The sequence below is a fragment of the Carica papaya genome, chromosome 9 (assembly GCF_054855325.1).
Source record: "Carica papaya isolate Zhongbai chromosome 9, ASM5485532v1, whole genome shotgun sequence".
NCBI classification, from domain to species: domain Eukaryota; kingdom Viridiplantae; phylum Streptophyta; class Magnoliopsida; order Brassicales; family Caricaceae; genus Carica; species Carica papaya.
This window is the reverse complement of record NC_142317.1, coordinates 4745100-4765544: the sequence shown is the minus strand read 5'-3', so window position 1 is coordinate 4765544 and position 20445 is coordinate 4745100. Positions and strand designations below refer to the sequence as shown.

The 20445-nt window shown below is 33.5% G+C and overlaps 2 protein-coding genes and 1 long non-coding RNA gene across 5 annotated transcripts; 1 reads left to right on the top strand and 2 right to left on the bottom strand.

Moving 5' to 3' along the window:
* The first annotated feature begins 529 nt into the window (after positions 1–529).
* LOC110820487 (DNAse I-like superfamily protein) lies at positions 530–8558 on the top strand. 2 transcript variants are annotated; one of them, XM_022049968.2, is made up of 13 exons: positions 530–926; positions 1312–1475; positions 1574–1639; positions 1763–1815; positions 1900–1981; positions 2691–2777; positions 3467–3559; positions 3651–3683; positions 3794–3906; positions 4430–4541; positions 4620–4714; positions 5178–5262; positions 8180–8558. In XM_022049968.2, the coding sequence occupies exons 1-13, from the start codon at positions 635–637 to the stop codon at positions 8252–8254; spliced, it is 1350 nt and encodes a 449-aa protein (XP_021905660.1). In that variant the 5' UTR covers positions 530–634; the 3' UTR covers positions 8255–8558. The 2 variants fall into 2 exon arrangements, with proteins under 2 accessions (XP_021905660.1, XP_021905661.1); XM_022049969.2 differs by having other exon boundaries at positions 531–926; positions 4629–4714.
* On the bottom strand, positions 6317–7687 carry LOC148239745 (uncharacterized). The gene is made up of 2 exons (XR_015816089.1): positions 7478–7687; positions 6317–6913 (listed from the first exon to the last, which is right to left on the bottom strand). It is a non-coding gene; the product is annotated as an uncharacterized LOC148239745 (long non-coding RNA).
* A 236-nt stretch (positions 8559–8794) lies between the features above and the next one.
* Positions 8795–18646, bottom strand: ARP4 (actin-related protein 4). 2 transcript variants are annotated; one of them, XM_088210724.1, is made up of 20 exons: positions 18490–18646; positions 18286–18377; positions 17262–17432; positions 17085–17158; positions 16908–16988; positions 16304–16364; positions 16168–16217; positions 15619–15709; positions 14763–14840; positions 14561–14614; positions 13924–13977; positions 13788–13848; positions 13394–13445; positions 12798–12864; positions 12254–12316; positions 12099–12161; positions 11494–11556; positions 10841–10905; positions 9298–9366; positions 8795–9122 (listed from the first exon to the last, which is right to left on the bottom strand). In XM_088210724.1, exons 1-20 carry the CDS (start codon positions 18500–18502, stop codon positions 9077–9079), a joined length of 1368 nt encoding a protein of 455 aa, XP_088066850.1. In that variant the 5' UTR covers positions 18503–18646; the 3' UTR covers positions 8795–9076. The 2 variants fall into 2 exon arrangements, with proteins under 2 accessions (XP_088066850.1, XP_088066851.1); XM_088210725.1 differs by having other exon boundaries at positions 15619–15673.
* Positions 18647–20445: the final 1799 nt, after the last annotated feature.

Here is a 20445-nt window from a genome sequence, read left to right as displayed (position 1 = left end):
AATTTTAACTTCCCTAATGTTAAAAAATAAAAATAAAGAATAGAATTAAATTTTATTAGGTGATGTGCCAAAAATATTTAACCATAACATTTTCTAAAATATTTTTTAAATCAAATGTTATATTATAATACATGTAGTATTTTACATATAAAGATAACTAATTAAATAATACTGAAATTTCAAAGTGGTGATATGTAATTTGGTTGTTAGAAAAAAAATTAATTTAAATATTTTCTTAAAAAAATTAATTTGACTTAAAATTATAATATAAATGACATTAAATTAAAAAGAGTAAAAAATATATGATTTAAAAAAATTATAAAATTTATTATAAATATTATATTATTTGAAAATTTATGCAAATTAAAAGAAAATATTACAAATTCCTATTTTTTTCAATAAAAAAATTTATCAAACACTTGCTTTTTTTTTTTTTAAACGACGTATCAAATACGTATTTCTTTCCGGTTAAAAACATATAATTTTGCATATATGACTTGAAACAATTTAATTTAAAACGCGAATAAAATAAGATAATTTAACTCGTGGCGCCAAGAGCTCTAAAATTCAAGGTAAGTTGTTGCCCTCTCTGCTCTATCCATTTCCCACAACTCGCTCTTTCTTCTTCTTCAGAATGGGCTTCGACGCTTGTTCATGGCCCCGCCCCAGGCTGCCGGTGGCCACTACGACGTCGTCTTACTGTTCTCTCAAACTTGAGCGTTTCTTCTTCTTCGTCTTCTGCAAACACACCAAGAGTACCTCTATCTCTTGCTCTGTATCTGAACCCTCGAATTCCCCTGCATCCTCGTCAACTCGCTCCTACAGTCGTCGATGGTACAATCCGCTTCGAAACCGGCCGTCCGATTCGCCTACTCCGTACATTGTCCGCCATTGGATCGACTCTGATTGTCCACTCGCATCCCAAGGTGAAGCTTGTCTACATAGTTATACACATCTTATCTTCCTGTATTTGTCCATGGAAATTCATTAGAAAGAAAAATTTTAGGGGTTATATTTTACAAATTAACATTGTTTGTTTAGTTTATGTTAAGATTCTTTTAAAAAGTTCATGTTGAGATCAAATCCGTTTGTATCTCTCAGTTGAATCTGCAGTGGAATTGTTTTTTTCTTTTTATAGTTTCAGATTACCTGTAAATAGCAGGAATTTTGATTAACAAAAGGATGAACTTAAGGCACCTCCCTCGTAAAATATCCAATCCAAACAACAGATTTTCTTAAAAAAGAAAAAAGGAATTACTTAGGAAATAGTTGCTATTTGTATTGATGTTCCCGAGCGTCATTGTTATGCAGAGAGATTTACAGTTGTATCGTATAATATACTGGGAGACAGAAATGCATGGAAACACAACGATCTTTACCCAAATGTTCCTTTTCATTACATGGAATGGGGTCATCGCAGAAGGGTCATTTGTCAGGAATTATCTGAATGGGAACCGGATATTATCTGTATGCAAGTAAGTATTTCCTTCATTTTTATTCTTGCAATTTTGTGGAGACCGGGATAGGCTTAATGCCATTTGGAATTTATGGTTACGGTGGAAATTTTTGTTAGGAGGTGGACAGGTATTTTGATCTCTTGAGCCTAATGGAGGAAGTTGGATATGTCGGCTCTTACAAGGTTGATATTTTTTTTTATATTTTCCGCATTAGCTGTGTTTTTTCTTTTCTTTCTTTTTCTCAGTTAGAAGACTGCTTTAGAGTTATATTAGATGAATTCTAAAGAAGCTATTTGCTATGACAGCGCCGGACCGGAGATTATGCTGATGGTTGTGCTACATTTTGGAAAGCAGATAAGTAAGTGATTCATTCTGTTTTATTTCTTGGAAAATTTATCGAAGTAATTTACGTTTAAATAGTTTTCCTTTATTGATTTCATAGATTTTGCTTGGTGGAGGGAGAAAGCATTGAATTCAAGGGACTTGGTCTTCGTGATAATGTTGCCCAACTTTCTGTTTTGGAGGTACAATTTGAATATTTGCTGATGTTTTCTATGCTTCTGGTAGTTTTTCCTTTCACAATGTAAGTTAATTTATATGAAGTTTTATGCGTTATACTAAGTCCATTGAGGCTTGCGTATGCAGTGGTTGCAGAAATGCAATTCGTTGTACTTTTAGAGGCAGACAAAACTTTGGAGTGTATTCTTGTAAATTGTTGCATTTCGTCTTTGCTTGCTCCTGTGCCCTGCTAAAATATTCAAGCTATGGGAAAGAAATAGTTCATCAATCTGTATACAAAAACCGCTCCAATGCAAAAAATGACTTGAGTAAAGATCAAAATAATGCAAGGAGAGTCAAGGTCATGTTCATACCATGCATCATACTGGAAGTGCACTTAACTATTTAACTAAAGAAGACAAAGGGTAAAAGTGTACACGGCTCCTCATCCATGTCTTATTCCATGCTGGGCCAAAGAAATTAGTATAAGGCTGTAAGCAGATGAAAACATACATGGATTATGATTGCAGCTTATAGGAATGTTATTGAAGAACTTGCCCTCTGACGATAAATCAATACTAGTTCTCCAGCTCTCTGTCTTAGACTACTATAACCAAAATTGTTTTCCATTATAATACTTTGCTGTGCATTAGATTGCAATTGTGCTCGTTTTTATCAAGTTACAGAATTGCTTTTGTTATCACTTCCATAAATAATATCATCTCATGCAGGCAGATGATGAAAGTTAAATCAAGAAGAGTGCTTATTGGTAACATCCATGTGATTTATAACCCAAACAGAGGAGATGTGAAACTAGGTCAAGTAAGTAACTTTTGTTGATTTCCTTTTTCAGTGGATGATCATTTTGTTATAATAATACATTTACCAACACGTAATTTGTCACGTCATATACAAGCCTATTACTAAAATTTTGATTATTCAACAATACCATGCACGTGATAGCACACAGGTAGGTTTCAAATTGGGAAATTTGAAGTTTAAATGCTTTTCTAGCACAGTTTTAAGAAAGTTATTAAGAGGTTGTTTGTTTTCACTGTATTTTTCGGTCAATATGAGCTTATAAAACAACATTTCAAATTTTATTGCCTGTTTGTTAGATTACAAAAAGCTTATAAGTTAGAAAACTTATAAGTCCCTATAATAGTGGTTTTAGAAAATTGTTGAGGTGTAGCTTTTATTTTAAAAACATCTGTATTGACTAAATAAAATACCAAAATTATCTTTTAAGAATATTAAATTTCATTCCTATACAATATGTCATATTACTCTTTTTTAAAGTGTCAATTTTGATCACTTGTACAATATAATTTATCATACGTATATGAATGAATATAGCTATGAACTCTTAGTATCCAACCACTTCAACAACATATTTGGAAAAAAATTATATCAGCTTATAAAATATTGCAGAGCTTGTAAACTCTAATAAAATTTTCAACACTCCACAACAATTTACTGAAGCTCGAATAGTTGTGTTATTTGATGTCTAGGTTCGTCTTCTCTCATCAAAGGCAGAGATACTTTCCAAAAAATGGGGTAACATTCCTATTGTACTTGCAGGTGATTTCAATAGTACACCACAGGTATAGTGCCTAAAATCCTTATAACATTATTACTTTGAATCACACAACATATTTGTCACAAATTTCAGTTCTTCCTTCTACTCATTGACAGAGTGCAATTTATAAGTTCTTGACATCATCAGAGGTAAATTACGTGCGGAAACTAATTTACCATTTCAAAAATAGTCATCTCGAATTAAAGGTGCAGTTTGCTTGAAGTGCAGCTTGAAATTGGGTATTTGTTTCGGTTTACAGCTGAATATCATGTTACATGACAGAAGAGAGTTATCTGGTCAGAGAAGGTGTCATCCCGCTCAAGTTTTTGGTGCGAAAAGAGAAATGGAGAGTCCATTAATTTTGATTGACAGGTAAATTACATTTCTCAGTAGCATGTATGTTTTATTTTACTCTTTCCATCCAAGATCTGTAAATTTGTTTTTTTACCTTTTAGACTTGATCTAATATTTTACAATGGGGCATAGCTGGGTTAAGCAACTTAGTGTGAAGAGCTGAAGTCATGCTTACTAGCCATTATTGTTTTATTCTTTAATTTATTGTTTACTAGTTTGTTATATTTTGCCATAAGCAATTTTTTTTTCCTTCAGGATCATGTGTTGAAAACTGGTAAAATATGTAGGAGCCAAGAAATTATGTAATTAAAGTTGGCATTAGACATCATTAAAGTAGATATTACATTTTACTCAACTTTAAACTTCTTCTCACAATTCCATACTCTAATAGTATTAATTGTATCTGTTACTGTAAACGGCCCATTCCTTTGGTGTGAATACCATGAATGGGATACTTTCTCATAATTCATTTTCTGAACTATGCAAATATGTTGTCCAACTAAATAGCAGCATAAGATTCCTTTCATACCCTTCATTTCAGTCTTTTTAAGGATTCTTGGACCAGAGAAGAGGCTAAAGCTGCAACTGGAAGTGCTGAATCCGATTTGGCTGTGCATCCATTGAAGCTCAATAGCTCCTATGCCACAATTAAGGTGGTTCATTTTCTTATTTGCTTCTTTCACTATTTGAACTGTCCCGCTCACTTGGAAGTATCTCTTTACATTATCAAGTCTTTTCAGGGCTCCACGAGAACAAGAGATTCGAATGGCGAACCTTTAGCTACTTCTTACCATTCTAAGTTCCTTGGAACCGTTGATTATTTATGGTAAATAGCTTTCCTGAAGTATTTGTTCAGATGGTTGCAGGAGAGTCAGAAGCACTAAAAAGATTGTCAAAATATGCAGAGAGAAAATAATATAAACCAAACTATACATCTTTAAATATTTATCAAACTTTGCATCTTATTTTTCTCCATCAGCGTTGATTAGTGCCATGTCAGCTTATTGACACTGTTTGTGCTGGAAATAAAACTCTGTAACATGCAGTCAACTTACGACCCATCTGTGTCAATAACTACTTACATCATGCATCTTATTGGTGATGTTTTAATTTGATAAAGCTCATATTGCCACCAGCATGACCTAGTCAATGCTAACATGATGCAGAAACATACATATCTTGATAAGTACTTCAGAAGAATGCACGATTTGGTTTTGTCTTGTATTTTTGTCAAAAAAAAATGCTGGTAAAAATTATGAAATATTTAAGTTTATTAATGCTTGGCACAGGTACTCAGGTGATGTTATACCTACAAAAGTTCTTGATACTGTACCTATTGATACCCTCAGCAGGACAGGTGGCCTTCCATCTGAGGTAAGAGCTACAGCGCACAGTTTTTTTATGCATGTAGTTTATAAACTTATTCATGGATTGATATCCACATGAACTTCAACTTTATACTTAGTACAAGATGAGACTACAAAAACTGATGAGGGGGGTTATACCATTCTCTAAACATTGGTTTATTTCTGGGATTTTAGCTGACTCTAGATTTAAAAGGTAACGGTTTTTACTTCCTTCAGATAAGAACATCAAGAGCTTTTTCCTTGTTAGTTTTGTCCATATGATACCAATTCTGAACTCTCTCTCTCAAATTCAAACAAGCATCTGAACTAGTGCGTGCTGATCTTCATTGTTATGAAGTGATAAGAATAAAATTGTTGGCATCCCTCTACAGTGACATCCTCTGAATTAACTGTTTCAACTTATGGCATCTCCTTCTCCAGGTCACCCTGTGTTCAAAATGAACTGGTTATAGAAGCATATTAAGTACACAACATCTATCTTAATGCGTATTATGGAAATTGTTTTCATCGAAGTAGATTTCTCTAAATAATTTTTATTTGTATATGCGTTTTATAGAAATCATGGCAGATTTCATCATATAGATTTCTCTATATTAGTTCAGTTGCGTGTGTTTTTTTAAGAAATCATGGTATGTAACACACTGCAAACAAGACACACGGTCTTCAAGGCGTTCTGAGAAGAAAATGAAAATGAGGAAAAGGAGGGAGAAAGATAATGAGAAAAGTTCCACATTGTTCCCTTACTAACTCCTTTGGCTCCACTTTCCTATAAATAGAAGATGAGGAGGAGGAGGTAGAAACATAGTGAGTAAAATCCCATTGTTTTTGTTGATTTTAGAAAAAAAATATAAATTTATTATTTTATATCGTTATATTTAAAATATTTATAAAATTTTTAATTTATAAATAAAGATATTATTATTATAATAAAAATTTAATTATATGAAATTATTATTTTAATAAAATTTTAATTACATAAAAAATTATTTTAGTTAACACTTCCACTAGTTGGTATAAAGATATCGCCCAACTTACAGACCAAGTTATTAAGAGATCCATGGTTTAAAGTAAAAGAGAAATTAGCTAATATCAGAAGAATAGAACAAAATTTCTAACTAGTTGCAAGTAAAAGAGAAATAACAACACCCAGTAGTTAATCTCAGAGAAGTAGAACAGAACTTCTAAGCAGCACCTATAAAGTTAGAAACAATAGGATTAGGCCGGAAAAAGGCAATATGCTGGAGCAGAGTCAGTGACCAGAAACAAACCAATACGGTAAGAAAGTAGCGGCAAACGCGACGGCACTGGCACTAGTGCTCGGAAGAAGGACCAGAGAATGCCAGTCGGAGTGGCTCAAGCGTGGAGGAACCAGATTTGAACGATTCTGTGCGCGGCAGAACGTGACAGAATGCTCGACGGGCAGAACGGGGGAACGCGTGGCAGCCGCATGAATGCAGGTCCAGGAAGGCGCGATTTGAGCCGGTTTGCATGCAATTCAGATTTTTCTCGTAGTAATGCAATGCGATTCAGGCCGGATCTGTCTGATTCCAGTGGCACGTATGGCTTACACACTTCTGCTGCAGCGGCACGTGTAGCTTACGCGACCTAGAGATGGTTACCTGAGTCGGGTGGTAGGCCGGTGGTGAGGTTGACTCCATCTAGGGTACATTGGGATTAGAATTTGACAGGTGAGTATCAACTCATGCTATTTTACTATTTTAGAATTTGAAAGAAAGATTTAAATTAGAATTCTAGAATATTTTTATTTTGGTATATAATATCATGTTGATTTTAGAAAAAAAAAACTTTTTTTCACAAAATTATTATAGAATTTTTAATCTTTATATAACAAAATTATTATTATGGTAAAATTTTAATTATACAAGTACTATTATAATAAAATTTTAATTATATTATTTTAACTAATTAAATAATAAAATATTATAGTCTAACAATTTCTTTTACTAACTTATTTGACTCCCCTCCCCTCTAAATAGAGAATGAGGTAAAAGCAAAATGATGAAAGTCTCACATCAAGTTTCCTTACTAACTCTCTTGACTCCACTGTCCTCTAAATAGGGAATGAGGTAAAAGCAAAATGGCGAAAGTCTCACATCATTTCTTTACTAATTTGCTAAAAAAAGTCATGTATAGTTTTCGTTCTATGATTCTCCACCTTACCCAACAAATAATTTATAGAAAAATGGAACCAAAAGAATTACCAATGAAATAGTGAACTTCTCTTGCTAAACTCCTCGCTGTGCTTGTCCCTCCTGATCTCTTATTTATAGGAGCGTGGAACCAACAGAATTAGTAATGAAACAATGTGGGACTTCTCTTACAATGCTCCTATCTCATTCTCCCAATCCTCTATTTATAGGAGAGTAGAACCAAAAGAGTTAGTAAGGAAACAATGTGGGACTTTTCTCACTATGCTTCTACATCCTTCTCTTCATCCCATATTTATAGGAGTGGAGTCAAGAGAATTAGCAAGGGAACGATGTGGGACTTCCCTCACTATGCTTCTCCCTCCTCATTTTCATTTTTTTCTCGGAAACACATTGAAGGTCGTGTGTCCTATCTGCAGAGTGTTACATGATAGTTTCATCATATCACTCACAACTACCAAGTTTCTTGAATCCTAGTTTTTCCTCTGGTTAAAATGCTCTACGTTTGAAACAAGCATCAATCAACAATTATGGATACTGCATCCATGTAGAAAAGCATTAATCAAATATCATTTGTTGTATTTCTAGGTGCATTACATGCAAAGTTGTATTAGCAAAAATTCATATAGCTGTAGCAGGGTTCATATTCATTTATGTCTACACATTTGCAATACTTGTATATGTGCACATAGATTGCAATTTGATCAGTAATCATATGAAGATTTCAATATGACATAGTTTCCTGTAATTGTTTAGAAACTTGGAAGTGATCACCTGGCCTTGGTTTCTGAATTTGCCTTTGTGCAAGGAATGAGATCATATGATAACTAACGTGACAACAGTGCTGGTATTATACGCATGAAATGGCTTATTGCTGATACTAAATGCATCCTCCCCAGCACGGATGGAAAAACCATTTTCCAGCATAGCAGACAGATTTTATTATCACACGGTTCCAGATCTACTAAAGAAGTTTTATATCTTTACCCACCATTTGTATTTCACAGCAAAAACTAGTCATCCCTAAACCAGTGCAATTTAAGTTTAATTTATGAACTTTTAATATCTTGAAATATTAACATATACTGTAAAAGTAATTTATTTATAGTACAGAAAAAATTGTTCAATTGTGTTATTTACTCGCAAAAAAATTTCTTGGTCACAGAAAGACTACCTATGTCATCAAAAGTAGCATGATTAATCCATTATGGACGTGAGCAATAGTTATTCATTTCACATAAGATGTATTAACCCAATATCGGAAACATATTTTAGGACTAATATAAAAACTAACTAAAACATTATGGGCCAGAGACCTTTTACGAAGCCCAACAGGGTTACCTAAAACGAGATCATGTACATATAGAACCATTGGGAATAAGTTAATGTTATGATATTAGCAGTAAGTACATGTGACAATAATGATACAACACAAGCTAATGTTATGTCATATGTAAAAGGTCTCTCGAAATTAATAACCTATAAGTTATACAATCTAAAGAAGTTAGAGCAGCAATCCCTCTCTGGATCCAGTAATTTGCTAACCCAACACATTAATGCGAGAGAGTTCTGAGTACAGACCCAAGTCACTTATCCTAGCTACGGCAGTAAACACACCAACTTGTCCTCATATTCTGATTCAATCAACAATTCTTAAGGGCATTTTCTCTGAATGTAAGATGCTCCGTGCTCTTCATACCTGTCAATTGCATATGTTGTAAAACTATTTGATTAACGAAAAGAGTAATAGTATGTTTAACTAAACCATAGTTGAGCAATAAAGTCAAAAGTTTCCGAAGGAACGCAATAGACTGCTTGGAACTTCAGCATAACTAAGGGCTCACGGAAGTACTGGCTACGAAAGATAAACATACTCAGATTTGGAGAACCACATTTGCTGGAATGAACCAAGGGATGCCAATATACTACCTCCAATCCAAACACTGCACAATAGCATAACCAGAGTTTAGTAAAGTTAAGAGCAAGACACAGCAAATTCATTTCTAATAACTACTTCCTGAGATAATGATTAATTGATAGATGTGAAACAATTAACTGAATCCGTTACTCAAAAAACTTAACCTGATAAGGAAATATGTGCAATTTATCATTTATTCTCCAAAATATTCCTTCATATGCAAACCCACTATAACTTATGCTTGAATTGAATTAACAGAAGTGAGGTGGGAATCATGATCCAAATTCTGAATATCTCCCTCAAATACCATGTATTGACTTATCTAATCATCCCAAAAACTAAAGTTGATAGGGAACTATTTAATTTATTATTGATACACTAACAATTACCTTGAGATTTGTCTCCCTATGAATAGTCAGAATAAAAACCATCAATACAATGATGAAACAAGAATACCTAATTATAGAAGGAAGAAGAATGTTGATACAAATGCAACCAGTTGTTAGCAGATGAGACATGAGCTCAAGCGACCCTGTTTTAGACCCCAGAATTAGAGTGTTTTTGTCCTGGATGATGATGCCTCAACTCACTAATGCATTCCCTTTGATCTACCCATTCTCAATGTTCTACCATAATTTTCTTTAGTTATATCCTATGTTCACTGGGAGGTGTTCCTTTTCTATGACTTATCAGCCTAACTTTCCACCCCTCCAACAGCTTGTACTGCTTATCTGATCACTTACTCATCTTTACCACCTTACACTATCCATGATCACGAGTTGTACTCATACTACAGAACTGTTATGGGAATTATTTTATTTCGATGAACCAAGCCAGTGAAAGGGACCAGTTACAAACAAGAAAGAATAAAATAACAATGAGGAGAAAACTATACAACTTTTTGTACTTGAATATTCTTTATTATGTATATAATAAATATAGGTTTAGTTTAATTAATTATTTAATATAAGTTTAAGTATTTACTATAGGTAGGGCTATACGGATTCTAACCATAGACCTTCTTGGTAAAAGACACCAACATGCTCACTTTCGAATTTGGCAGCCAACTACAGGCTAAGATCTATGATTTTTTTAGAGCGGCATCTTCTAAATTTATAAAGGGATTGATCAGTCTTCTTTCACTCTTTGTACTTCTTCTAGTTCTATAGGAGGATACCTTATCATCACTTTTTGTACTTTATCTGACAAAACCACTCAAACATAAAATGGTCGTAGCAGTGTTTTGAAATCAACTGTTTGTTTAATTAGGATTTGTATTAGATGTGAGAGATCTGAATCCATAAAACAAATCTACAACAGATTCAACTGAAAGATAGAAGCAGACTTATAAAATAAAATATTAGGTAAAATTTAAACCAAATTCCTCAATCAGGGATTTTATTTTAGAGAACAAAGTACTATTTGTTTGTGCATAAGAACAAACATAGATATACATATCCACAGAGAGAGAGAGAGAGAGAGAGGTCAACATAGCCCACCTGAACCTTCTCTCCGTTGAATTTCCACTAGCCAATACTTTAACTCTAGCAGTTTGAGGAGACTCCTACACATTGATGAACAATGATCCGATAATTCAGTTATTTAGCGGAAGAAGCACTTTAACACACAGTTATACTTGCACGAAACAAAGTAAAATATTAAATGTAAAGTCTTAAGACAATCCCCAAATACAGGCTAACTGTAAGCCCAACTCTGTTGCTACTGCAGCCCCTACCAAAGCTGCCATATGGCTACAAGGTTTGACTTTGCATGACATCCCATTATGAGGAAGATAGAAAAAGAAAAGCAAACAGAAGAAAGGATGAGAGGCAGAAGACTATAGATTTTGCGTACACACTTATAGATAATAACGAAATGAATGCTGCACCCACAAATCTGTGCAGACCCAAAACTACTATTTCATAGAGAAGTGAGCTACAGTGATGAGAGAAAGAGAGGTTCATCCCAAGGTGACAATGTTACACTGACTTGTAGATGATTACTTACACAACGACCATTAACAATGAACCTCATTAGTGCTTATGCAAGTAAACACTTTCCTTTCTCCAAAAGATCATGAAGAGAAGAGGACTTGATGTTCACTGGAAATTTGAAAACAAAATAATGGAGACAAAGGTACAGTCAAGAATACCTCTAGCAAGTCTTTCTCAAGACGCTCTTTCAACTGTTGCATTGATGCTGTGCCACCAGCAAGCTGTATCAAAAGAAAAAATATCTGTAACATGAATTCCAAAGAGACAGTTATATCTGTATCAATGAACTATTACAATTGCAGATGTATATGTGTATAAATATATATTTCTGTCTCTTGTTTTTATAGAATCTCCAACAATAATTTTTTTCTGTCTCCTGTTTTTACAGAATCTCCAATAATAATTTTTTTCCATCCCCTGCTCTCTGGGAATTAATATTAGATAAACCAAATTATTTTACATCTCCATCAAGTATGCCTCCAATGCAATTCAAGTAGTCAATGGGTTTTAATCTGTATGACCATGAAAAAATAAGACATGACACTCAAAAATCGCTCTTCTAAATAGCAGGATTTTGGTATCAAAGAAAAGTAAAACTACCAGGAGTAGGAATCTGTGACTAAACAAGATTCTTCTCTGGTTTGACCAAAAAATAAACCAGAGTGGCCTTTTTTTAAAAACTACATATGTAAACCAGAGTGGCTTTTAAGGAGAAGAAGATGCTGAAAAAAAAAATGAGGAAATGAAACTTATATTGATTTACCAGTATACTACTGAACAGTTCTCGCCGAATATCCACATCGCATCTGTTAATACTTTCTATTACCTGCAGAAAATTTGAAAATCAAATCAAACAAAATCAGTAAAGGCATAAATTAGGTTGCTCAAAAGCATGCAAGAACACAAGAAGAAATATACCATTTGTGGTAAACCACGAACAGAAGGAGCAATCTCAGCAAAGTTCTCCATTGCAGGAATTGTCTAATAATATTGTGGGAAAAGAATCAGCAGGAGAAGACTGAATATTTGATGATAACACAATGGGAAAACTATACAAGCACATGAACCACTCAGCAGTTGTTTTTTAGTTTCTTGATAGAAAACCAGTCAGCAAGTTAGTAGCATCAAGGAAACAAGTCAGCTGAATATAAACTATCAAGACTAGATTAGCCACTAATAACTCGTGATGGAATTAAGGAAACTAATTGATTAGTAAACAATATTAAATCCTGAGTTTGTCTACCTATCAAGAATTAGGACTTCTGAAACTCTATAACCATCAACATTTCCACATCTCAAAATTCCATGGATCAATTCAAAGTCTCAAAAGTAAATATCAGTAGATTTCATTGAAAAGCTAAAAAGTCTCCCTTGAGATCTATTTGCTTGCAGTTCTCAAAAGTATGAGATCAAATTACATGTTAAAAATCAGAAGGAAATAAATCCGGCATGTGCAGGTTACCTGAATCAAGGATGGGTTGAACAGAATATCAGGAATCTTGAATCTATCAGCTCCAATTTCTATTGTCCTGTGTTTTTCATGATTGATTTAACTATTATTATTATTATAGTATATACAGAAACGTGTTGTAAGCAAGAAGATATATAACTACAGGTAAATCTGGTAAAACACTAATACAAGCTCTGAGACTTTTAAAGGTGATATGAGTTTCAACAACTATAGTTTATAATAATTTTTTTATATAAGTTGTAAACAAAATAAGACCATCTAAACAATTTGAGAAAGACAATATCATTTTTCGTATAGAGTTCATAATCCTTCAGATCTATACCAAATATCTGTCATTTGTCTTAATGCCATGGAAAACAGAAATTCACCAATTTTGATGAGCTGAGATTGAACTTACCATGAATTAGAACATGAAATCAGGATCATGGTTCTCAGATGTAAAGGAATTCTGATAACTATGGGCTAACTGACCCAAACCATCAACACAATAACTAGTAAAGTAGAGGAGCAGGTAACCTAATTATCACTTGGTAATCAAATTGAACAGTCTTCACAAAAACAAAAGTATCAACTTAAGCAGAACTTACTGTCCATCAGGAAGCTCATATGGTGTCATCGGAATGTTTGAATACGCACTCTCTGCAGAGAAAATGAATCAAGAAAAGCTAAAGCTGCAGTTTCCAAACCCTCAACAAATTTGGAGAAAAAACAGGGGATTGACAATTTCATAAGTTCGTTGATGACATAATCGAAGATGCAACAAATATAACTTAAGAAGCCTCGGTTAAAGGACAATAAGATGATTGCTAGAACTTAATAACAGTAGACAACAGACGTTTAAATGTCAATAGTGAATTACAGATGGCAAGAAAGTGTATGGTGTGTAACTTGGGAAGTTTGCATCCCATCCAACTGACTGTAAAGAATAAAGATGCTTCATTACATGGCACTATGAGAATATCAAAGAAAAGGAAAACAAACCATCATATGGAGTATCAGGGGCTCGACAAACACATTCCTTGATATCACTTGCAATTACCCTCTGTTGCAAAAGAATAGCCAGAAGGTTGAAAATTGACAGAGATGTCAAAAAGGATTATTTTAATCACTGACAGACCTGGCAATAGAGTTTGTAGCTTTCTGTTGTATTTGGAAAGTCAACATCTACTGCCTGTACAATTTTTAAATTAGGATGAAGCAAGAATATAAGAACAGTAGTAACTGTGTAAGAAGTCGTGATGCAGCTAAGTGAAATAATAAATTACAATTACAAGACAGAAAGATCAAGATAGTTAACAATTGATTTCAAATCAACATAAAAGAAGTGAATGGCCTGTGGCTTCTTTTACCAAGTTAATTAACATTAACGAAGTTCAGAGGTGAGGACGACACGTAGCACCTCTATTGTCAAATGAGCCTATTATCACAACCAACTCTACTTTACCCCCAAAAATGCACTACAATTAGGCATAAATAAACCAACATCTCAAAAGTATCAATCCACCACCTCTATCTCCTAAGGAAAAGAAACTTCACTAGATAGAGATGAAAAATAACAGGATGAATCAGACTTATTAAGTTAAAAATTTAAAGAAAAATAATCTTCCGAATCTCATACTTGTGTCCAACCAGCATAATTACTAAAACATAAAAGTTGACAGGTACTGGATACCAACAAAAATACCATAAAACAGTTATTTTTTAGAGAGAAAAGAGATCGGGCAATAAGCCATGATATTACAAAATAAAATTACCTGAAAGTCCCCTGGTCGTATCTCCTTTCTCTTAAACGAGTATCTGGGTTTTATCTGCAAGAATGAAACAGGAACACATTTAAATAAAACAAGAACAAAAGAATTCCAACAATACTTGAGACTTAATTTATTTTTATTTAATAAGAGACTTAATTTACTTTATTAAGGGAAAAGAAACAACTTTATTCAAATAATCACTTACCACAATACCTTTGCTTTCCAAGCTTTTCATTAAGCATTCCGTAAGAAGTTCACCTCCAATAGGAGATGATGATACTGCCTATTGTCAAAACAAGTAAAAGGAAGTGATTAATCAAATCTGTCCAGATGATGGAAACTTGAATCTCATCAAGCTACAGAGCTTTATGAATGCAAAAAACACTAAAAAGAGACACAAAACTGAATTCCATTAACATGTCTTTAGTTAGGATCTTTGACAGGAAAGTAAGAGATTCACCATCCAACCCACACTGCAGCAGATACAAGTATAATGAATAAACAGATAATACAAATAGATAAGAACCAAAATTTCTAAATTTCATACTAGAAAAAAAAAAGAACAGTGAATCAGAAAATTATCAAATTTCATTCTTTTTGCTCGTTGATAATCTTAAGCAACTTCTGAAAAGAATTTCTTGTTTTTGTGTGCACATGCCCACTTTATTTTTCTCGATTACTCCTTCGTTCTTCACTCGGGAAAAGAATTTAAAAATCCAAGTATCATCCCAAACAAAAAGATGTAAAGAGCATACTAGAAAACAAGAAAATTATTAGAGAAATGAAATGTTAAATAAAATCCTCGTTGAACAATGAGTATGTCCAGTTCTGTCATGACAAGTACATTTCCCTAGAAGGCATTCCAAATGAAACTCGAAAAAGAAAACCTGATAATACTAAAATTAGTTCCAATATGATCTGTAGGCAAACTGGCATTCAATATAAAAGAAAAGTGCTGAACATCTGGTAAAAGCTAAAACATATATATTGGAGATGATTGTATAAGTATTGTTACATACAGATTAAGATGATGTACTGCAGCAACTGGGAAAATAAAATACCTTCTGAAGAACGTAACCATCATGTACAGCAGCAACTGTAGTTGATCCTCCACCACTGAAAAGATTGTCGGCCATGAATAACACTGTAAGTCTACCATAAACTAATCGATAATTATGCCAAGAAAAATAAAAACACAGCTTAGTGTAATATAATTACACAACACACAGGAAAAATTCCATAACTGGTGATACATGTTAAGTACACCCCATTTATGGACATCATTTTGTGTTGCCGGGCTGGAATGTTCTTGTTGTCTAAGTACAATCTTGTTCCTTGAATTTAAGAAAACAGTATCATTTCTTATACTATAGATCATTTGTAAGTGAAAATGGACACCTAATCTAAAGTAGGCAAGAAAGAATATTTTATAAAAAGGCCTATAATCAGCAAAAAATTGTACTGTAGACATAACGATAAAGCAGCAAAAGGCTTATCTAAAAAAAAGATATGGCAGCAAAAGGCAACAGAAGACAGCAAGAACAAAGAGGCAGCATGTAAGCCATGGCCATAGCCAAATACAAAATGATTGTAAGACATCGAAGCCCTACCTATCAACAACTAGGGAAGTGGCACGCCCAGATGCAAAAGATGTGAGAACCTGAAACCAAAATCTTTCAAAATTACACAAGCAAAAATCATTTGAGTACACAAGCATGAGGAGGAGAAAAGAGACAAAGAGCATACAGCATTCTTAGCCAGAAACAATGCAGGGACTTTGTACTTCTCGAACATAAGCTCTGCTGTCCTGTCAAATAGGTTACAGGTTAAGCTCTCATTTCGAGTAAACCAATAGGCAACAACTATAGTGCAACTTCTTTGACGAAAAGCTAAATATACAAAGACTAAAAATCATAAAAAGCAACTATCAAGATCTAAAGAAAAAAGAATGCATTTAAGTTGGATGCAATTAGATGTCAAAATTACAGTTTATGTTTGAGACCACATGCACTCGCATGCTTATGTAAGGATTTACACAAATAAGCAACAAATAGTACCAGAAAATAACCCCACTGTTGGCACACCATTTACCTAAATTTGGAGCAAACGCGAACAATACCAAAGAGAAAGGCTATATTTAACTTTAAAATTCATAAATAGTGGCATTATGAATAGATATCTTCCCCTTTTTTTTTTAAATAAGAATGGACATCTTCCCATGATACATTTCAATCAATATAATACAGTTAAGTGGTCATATAACAAGTATTAAATAAAATCGGACCACATAATTTAGACAAAAAAAAGTTTATTAGTAAGGAGCAGAATTAACATCTGCCAACAGGGTTACCTTTCTCGCTGCTGTTGTGTGTTTGAAGATGGTTCTGCAAGCAACATTGGATGCTCCTTAGGATCAATCAACAGGCATTCCCTGAAAATAAAAATTTCCTCGAGTAATCACAATAAATTTAAAAAAAAAAACAATTTCAAACCGGCCAACTGCAACAATCCAACAATCTACTTTTACCTGAAAGCATGGTCCCATATGCTATCAACAATATCCCAATCAACAACAACACCATCCTTAATTGGTGATAAAACCTGATAAAGCAAGAATATTATAAGTCAATTTTTAAAAACCAAAGTATTTAAATTTTACCACAGCTAGCCAATTAGAACGAACAATAATCAATCAGTTGCTAACCTCCATATGATCCCTTCGAAATCCCAAGGATTGAGATCCAACATATAATTTGCATTTTCCCTTGCCTTTATTAGAATCATTAGCTACAGCATTGTTCTTAGAATCTGTTGCAGAACCTGAGTTCGTATTTGCAGTGTCATCAACATCCATTTGATCAATTGATCCAACAACCTTTCGAAACGTAAACATAAAATCGTATATAAGAATATTACTCTGAAAGCTAGCATAAAGAGGTAACCAACAGCAGAGCTATAGTTACACAAGAATAACAAATGCACAAAAAACAGCAAACGAAGTCAAATAGGATATAAGACTCAGAAAGTGGTTTTCTCTGAGTCCTTACAATTCCCAACTTAATATTCGTTTTACTCTCATCGAGAAAAGGCTTGCTACAGTTACAGTTCCATAGACCACTTCCATAATTAAGCACAAACCATCCAAAGAACATTTGTCATAAATCCTTCAATCTTACAATGTGTAACTTAATCAAGCTCATAAAATGACTCCTCGTATGCATGCATCAAATTTTGGGACCGGAAGTTTTTATTTTTTATTTTAAAGAATTAGTGTTTATCAAAGGCTCCTCTGGGTAATCAAAATTTCTTCTCACCACATTCTTTCCACACCCGTAACTCCCTCCTTTAGACCATAATACTTCCCCAATTCCTCCGATCATAGTGAACTAATGTAATCAAGGGGGGGCTGTTAACCTTAACACTTGATAATTAACTTCTGCTTCAACGAAATTTTGTTTTATATTAAATTTTCTACCTTTTTCTTGATTTCCTTGCTTCTATGAAGGAATATAAATTCATGCATTCAGCTGGTGCATTTGCGAAGGAAAACATGAGGAAATGGATCAAAACAGTTCAAGTTAAAGAACAACCCAAAGCAACAAGGAATACAGTGTTGAAAATAGTACAAGAACTTGACATTTCGACTAAAACCACATAAAAATAAAACATCTAACTCACGTTGTCCAAGAAAGTTCAGAACAAATTCACACACACAGAGGATGACTCACCGAAGGAAATACAGCCTTGGGAGCATCTTCACCGGCGTAACCAGCTTTGCAGGTGTGCGAACCTAAGTCAACGACGATGGCAGATACTTCATCTGCTCAAACACATAAAACGCCATCAAAGCCAAGCCTAAAACCGGATTTCTTTAGATTGAAATACTCCATGTGAAAAAATCAATTTCGAAATGAGAAAATTCGCGCACTCACCACCCCCGTACATGATGGCAAGTCACGGCGAGAGTGAGAATTCAACCTTCGCAGAGGTTTTTGGGCAGGAACTCAGGGTTTTAGTTCAGTCTTCTTCCGTTTTTCCCTAGAAGCTAGATGGCGCAATCGCATTATTTTTGGATTCTCTGGAGTCGGGTCATCCTTGAATTTGAATTTCGGGTGGTTCTCATTCGGGTCAGGTTCTCGATCCGGATATCTACCCACCCGGAATTCCATGTCGTTTTGGGCCGAGGCCCATGTAATTAGACTGCCGTATTTCATTGATAGGCTTATTGTATTCGGGATGAGACATGAGGAGATTAGATACAATTAAGCGGAAAGAAGTAAACAATATAAAGTCACATTTTGGTGCATAGAGATTTGGATTGACAAAGTATGAAAATCTATATCTAAATATATAAATGATCTCAAAATATATATGTATATATACGCAAACATTCTTATACCTTTGGATGTCCTTTCATGTCTTTCACATTTTGTAGATTATATTCTCTTAAGTTATGTAATTGATTTTAAGTTATAGTTTAATTTAGGGAAAAAATAAAACAATAGATTAAGAAATGTGGTTTCTTCAAATTATTAGTGTTATAAAACTATTTTGGATAAGTTTGAAAGCAATTGCCAAAAAAAAAAAAGATTTTTTTTTTTTTAACGAACCAATCGAGCTATTTATCTAAACAATCGATAACAAAAAAAAAATTTATAGTGGGTTTGATGTTTTTGGTCGATGTTAAATGAAGAAATGTATAATATGTTTAACTGTTGATAGTTAAGTATTTGCATATGTGTGTATATATGTATAAAGTGTAATTATTAATTTAATTAATCATTATAAAATTATGTGTTACTTTTAGATACTTGATATTCAAATTTAACTACGTTTAATCTGTACCTAAAAGCTTAATGTAGGAAATTATTCTTTTAGATTATATTTTTTATATGAAACTCGTTTTAAATTTTGTGATAGTAACTTATTTTAAAAACTTTAATTGAAAATAAAGTTCAGAAAAATTTTCGTTGCCATATGTGTTCCAAGCAGTATAATATATTTTATGTTTGGTGACCTACTACTATATGAATTTTAGACTTTAATACTAGAGCACTCTTTGATTAATATCTTATTCATTGATTACCAAGTACAATTAATTAAAACACAAAGGTAGTAAATACATTTAGCAGAAACTTATACATGAAAATCTTTGTGACAATTGAGATTAAAAATCAAACATTCTCATACATATTGTTATGCACATTAAAATAACTATTTAACATTATATATTGTCCACTATTAGGAATAATAAGAAAAGTGTGGTTTAGAAAGACCCAAACTATAAATCTATGTTGGCATGGAGTGCAAAGCTCATTTTAAGAGCCAAACACTAAGAAATATAAGGAGAACTTGAGATAAATTTGGAAGATTAAGAGCCCTAAAATATAACTATTATTTAGATCCTTGTAAAAAAATTTCTATATCAAAAAAGTATTTGTAACACCCCGTTCATCAGTGTACTAAAATTATTTAAAAACTCTATTCATTCAGATTTTTATCCGCCTTAAATTTAAATTAAATTATGTAATTCTTGATATTTATGATTTTAATTTATTTTTATTTTTATTTATTTTATTATTATTTTATTTTAATTTATATTAAATTATTTTATATTATTTAAAAAAAAAAAAGAGAAGGAAAAATTAGAAAACGGCTAAATGGGAAAAAACTGGCTCGCAGAGAAAATCCTGCGGGAAAAAAGGTTTGCCTGCGTGGGTGTTGGACATTGCGCACGCGCATGCGTGCACAATGGTCGTGGGGCGTGCGCACAGCGCGCATGTCCTCTTCGCACGCACGCATGCACGGGACGCGCGCACAGCGCGTTTATCCTGTCGCACGTAGGCAGGCGGTATGCGCGTCACTTCGCGCACGGACTGGTGTTGCAC

Excerpts from the sequence above, each read along its gene's own strand:
- ARP4 (XM_088210724.1), bottom strand. Across the intron at positions 16,989-17,084 it reads ATATGGGACCATGCTTTCAG|GGAATGCCTGTTGATTGATC; the intron begins GTAAAAGTAGAT and ends TTTTATTTTCAG. Across the intron at positions 14,615-14,762 it reads TGGAAAGCAAAGGTATTGTG|ATAAAACCCAGATACTCGTT; the intron begins GTAAGTGATTAT and ends TCATTCTTGCAG.
- LOC110820487 (XM_022049968.2), top strand. The coding sequence starts at position 635 with ATGGGCTTCGACGCTTGTTCATGGCCCCGCCCCAGGCTGCCGGTGGCC. Across the intron at positions 927-1,311 it reads TTGTCCACTCGCATCCCAAG|AGAGATTTACAGTTGTATCG; the intron begins GTGAAGCTTGTC and ends ATTGTTATGCAG. Across the intron at positions 4,542-4,619 it reads GCTCCTATGCCACAATTAAG|TCTTTTCAGGGCTCCACGAG; the intron begins GTGGTTCATTTT and ends TACATTATCAAG.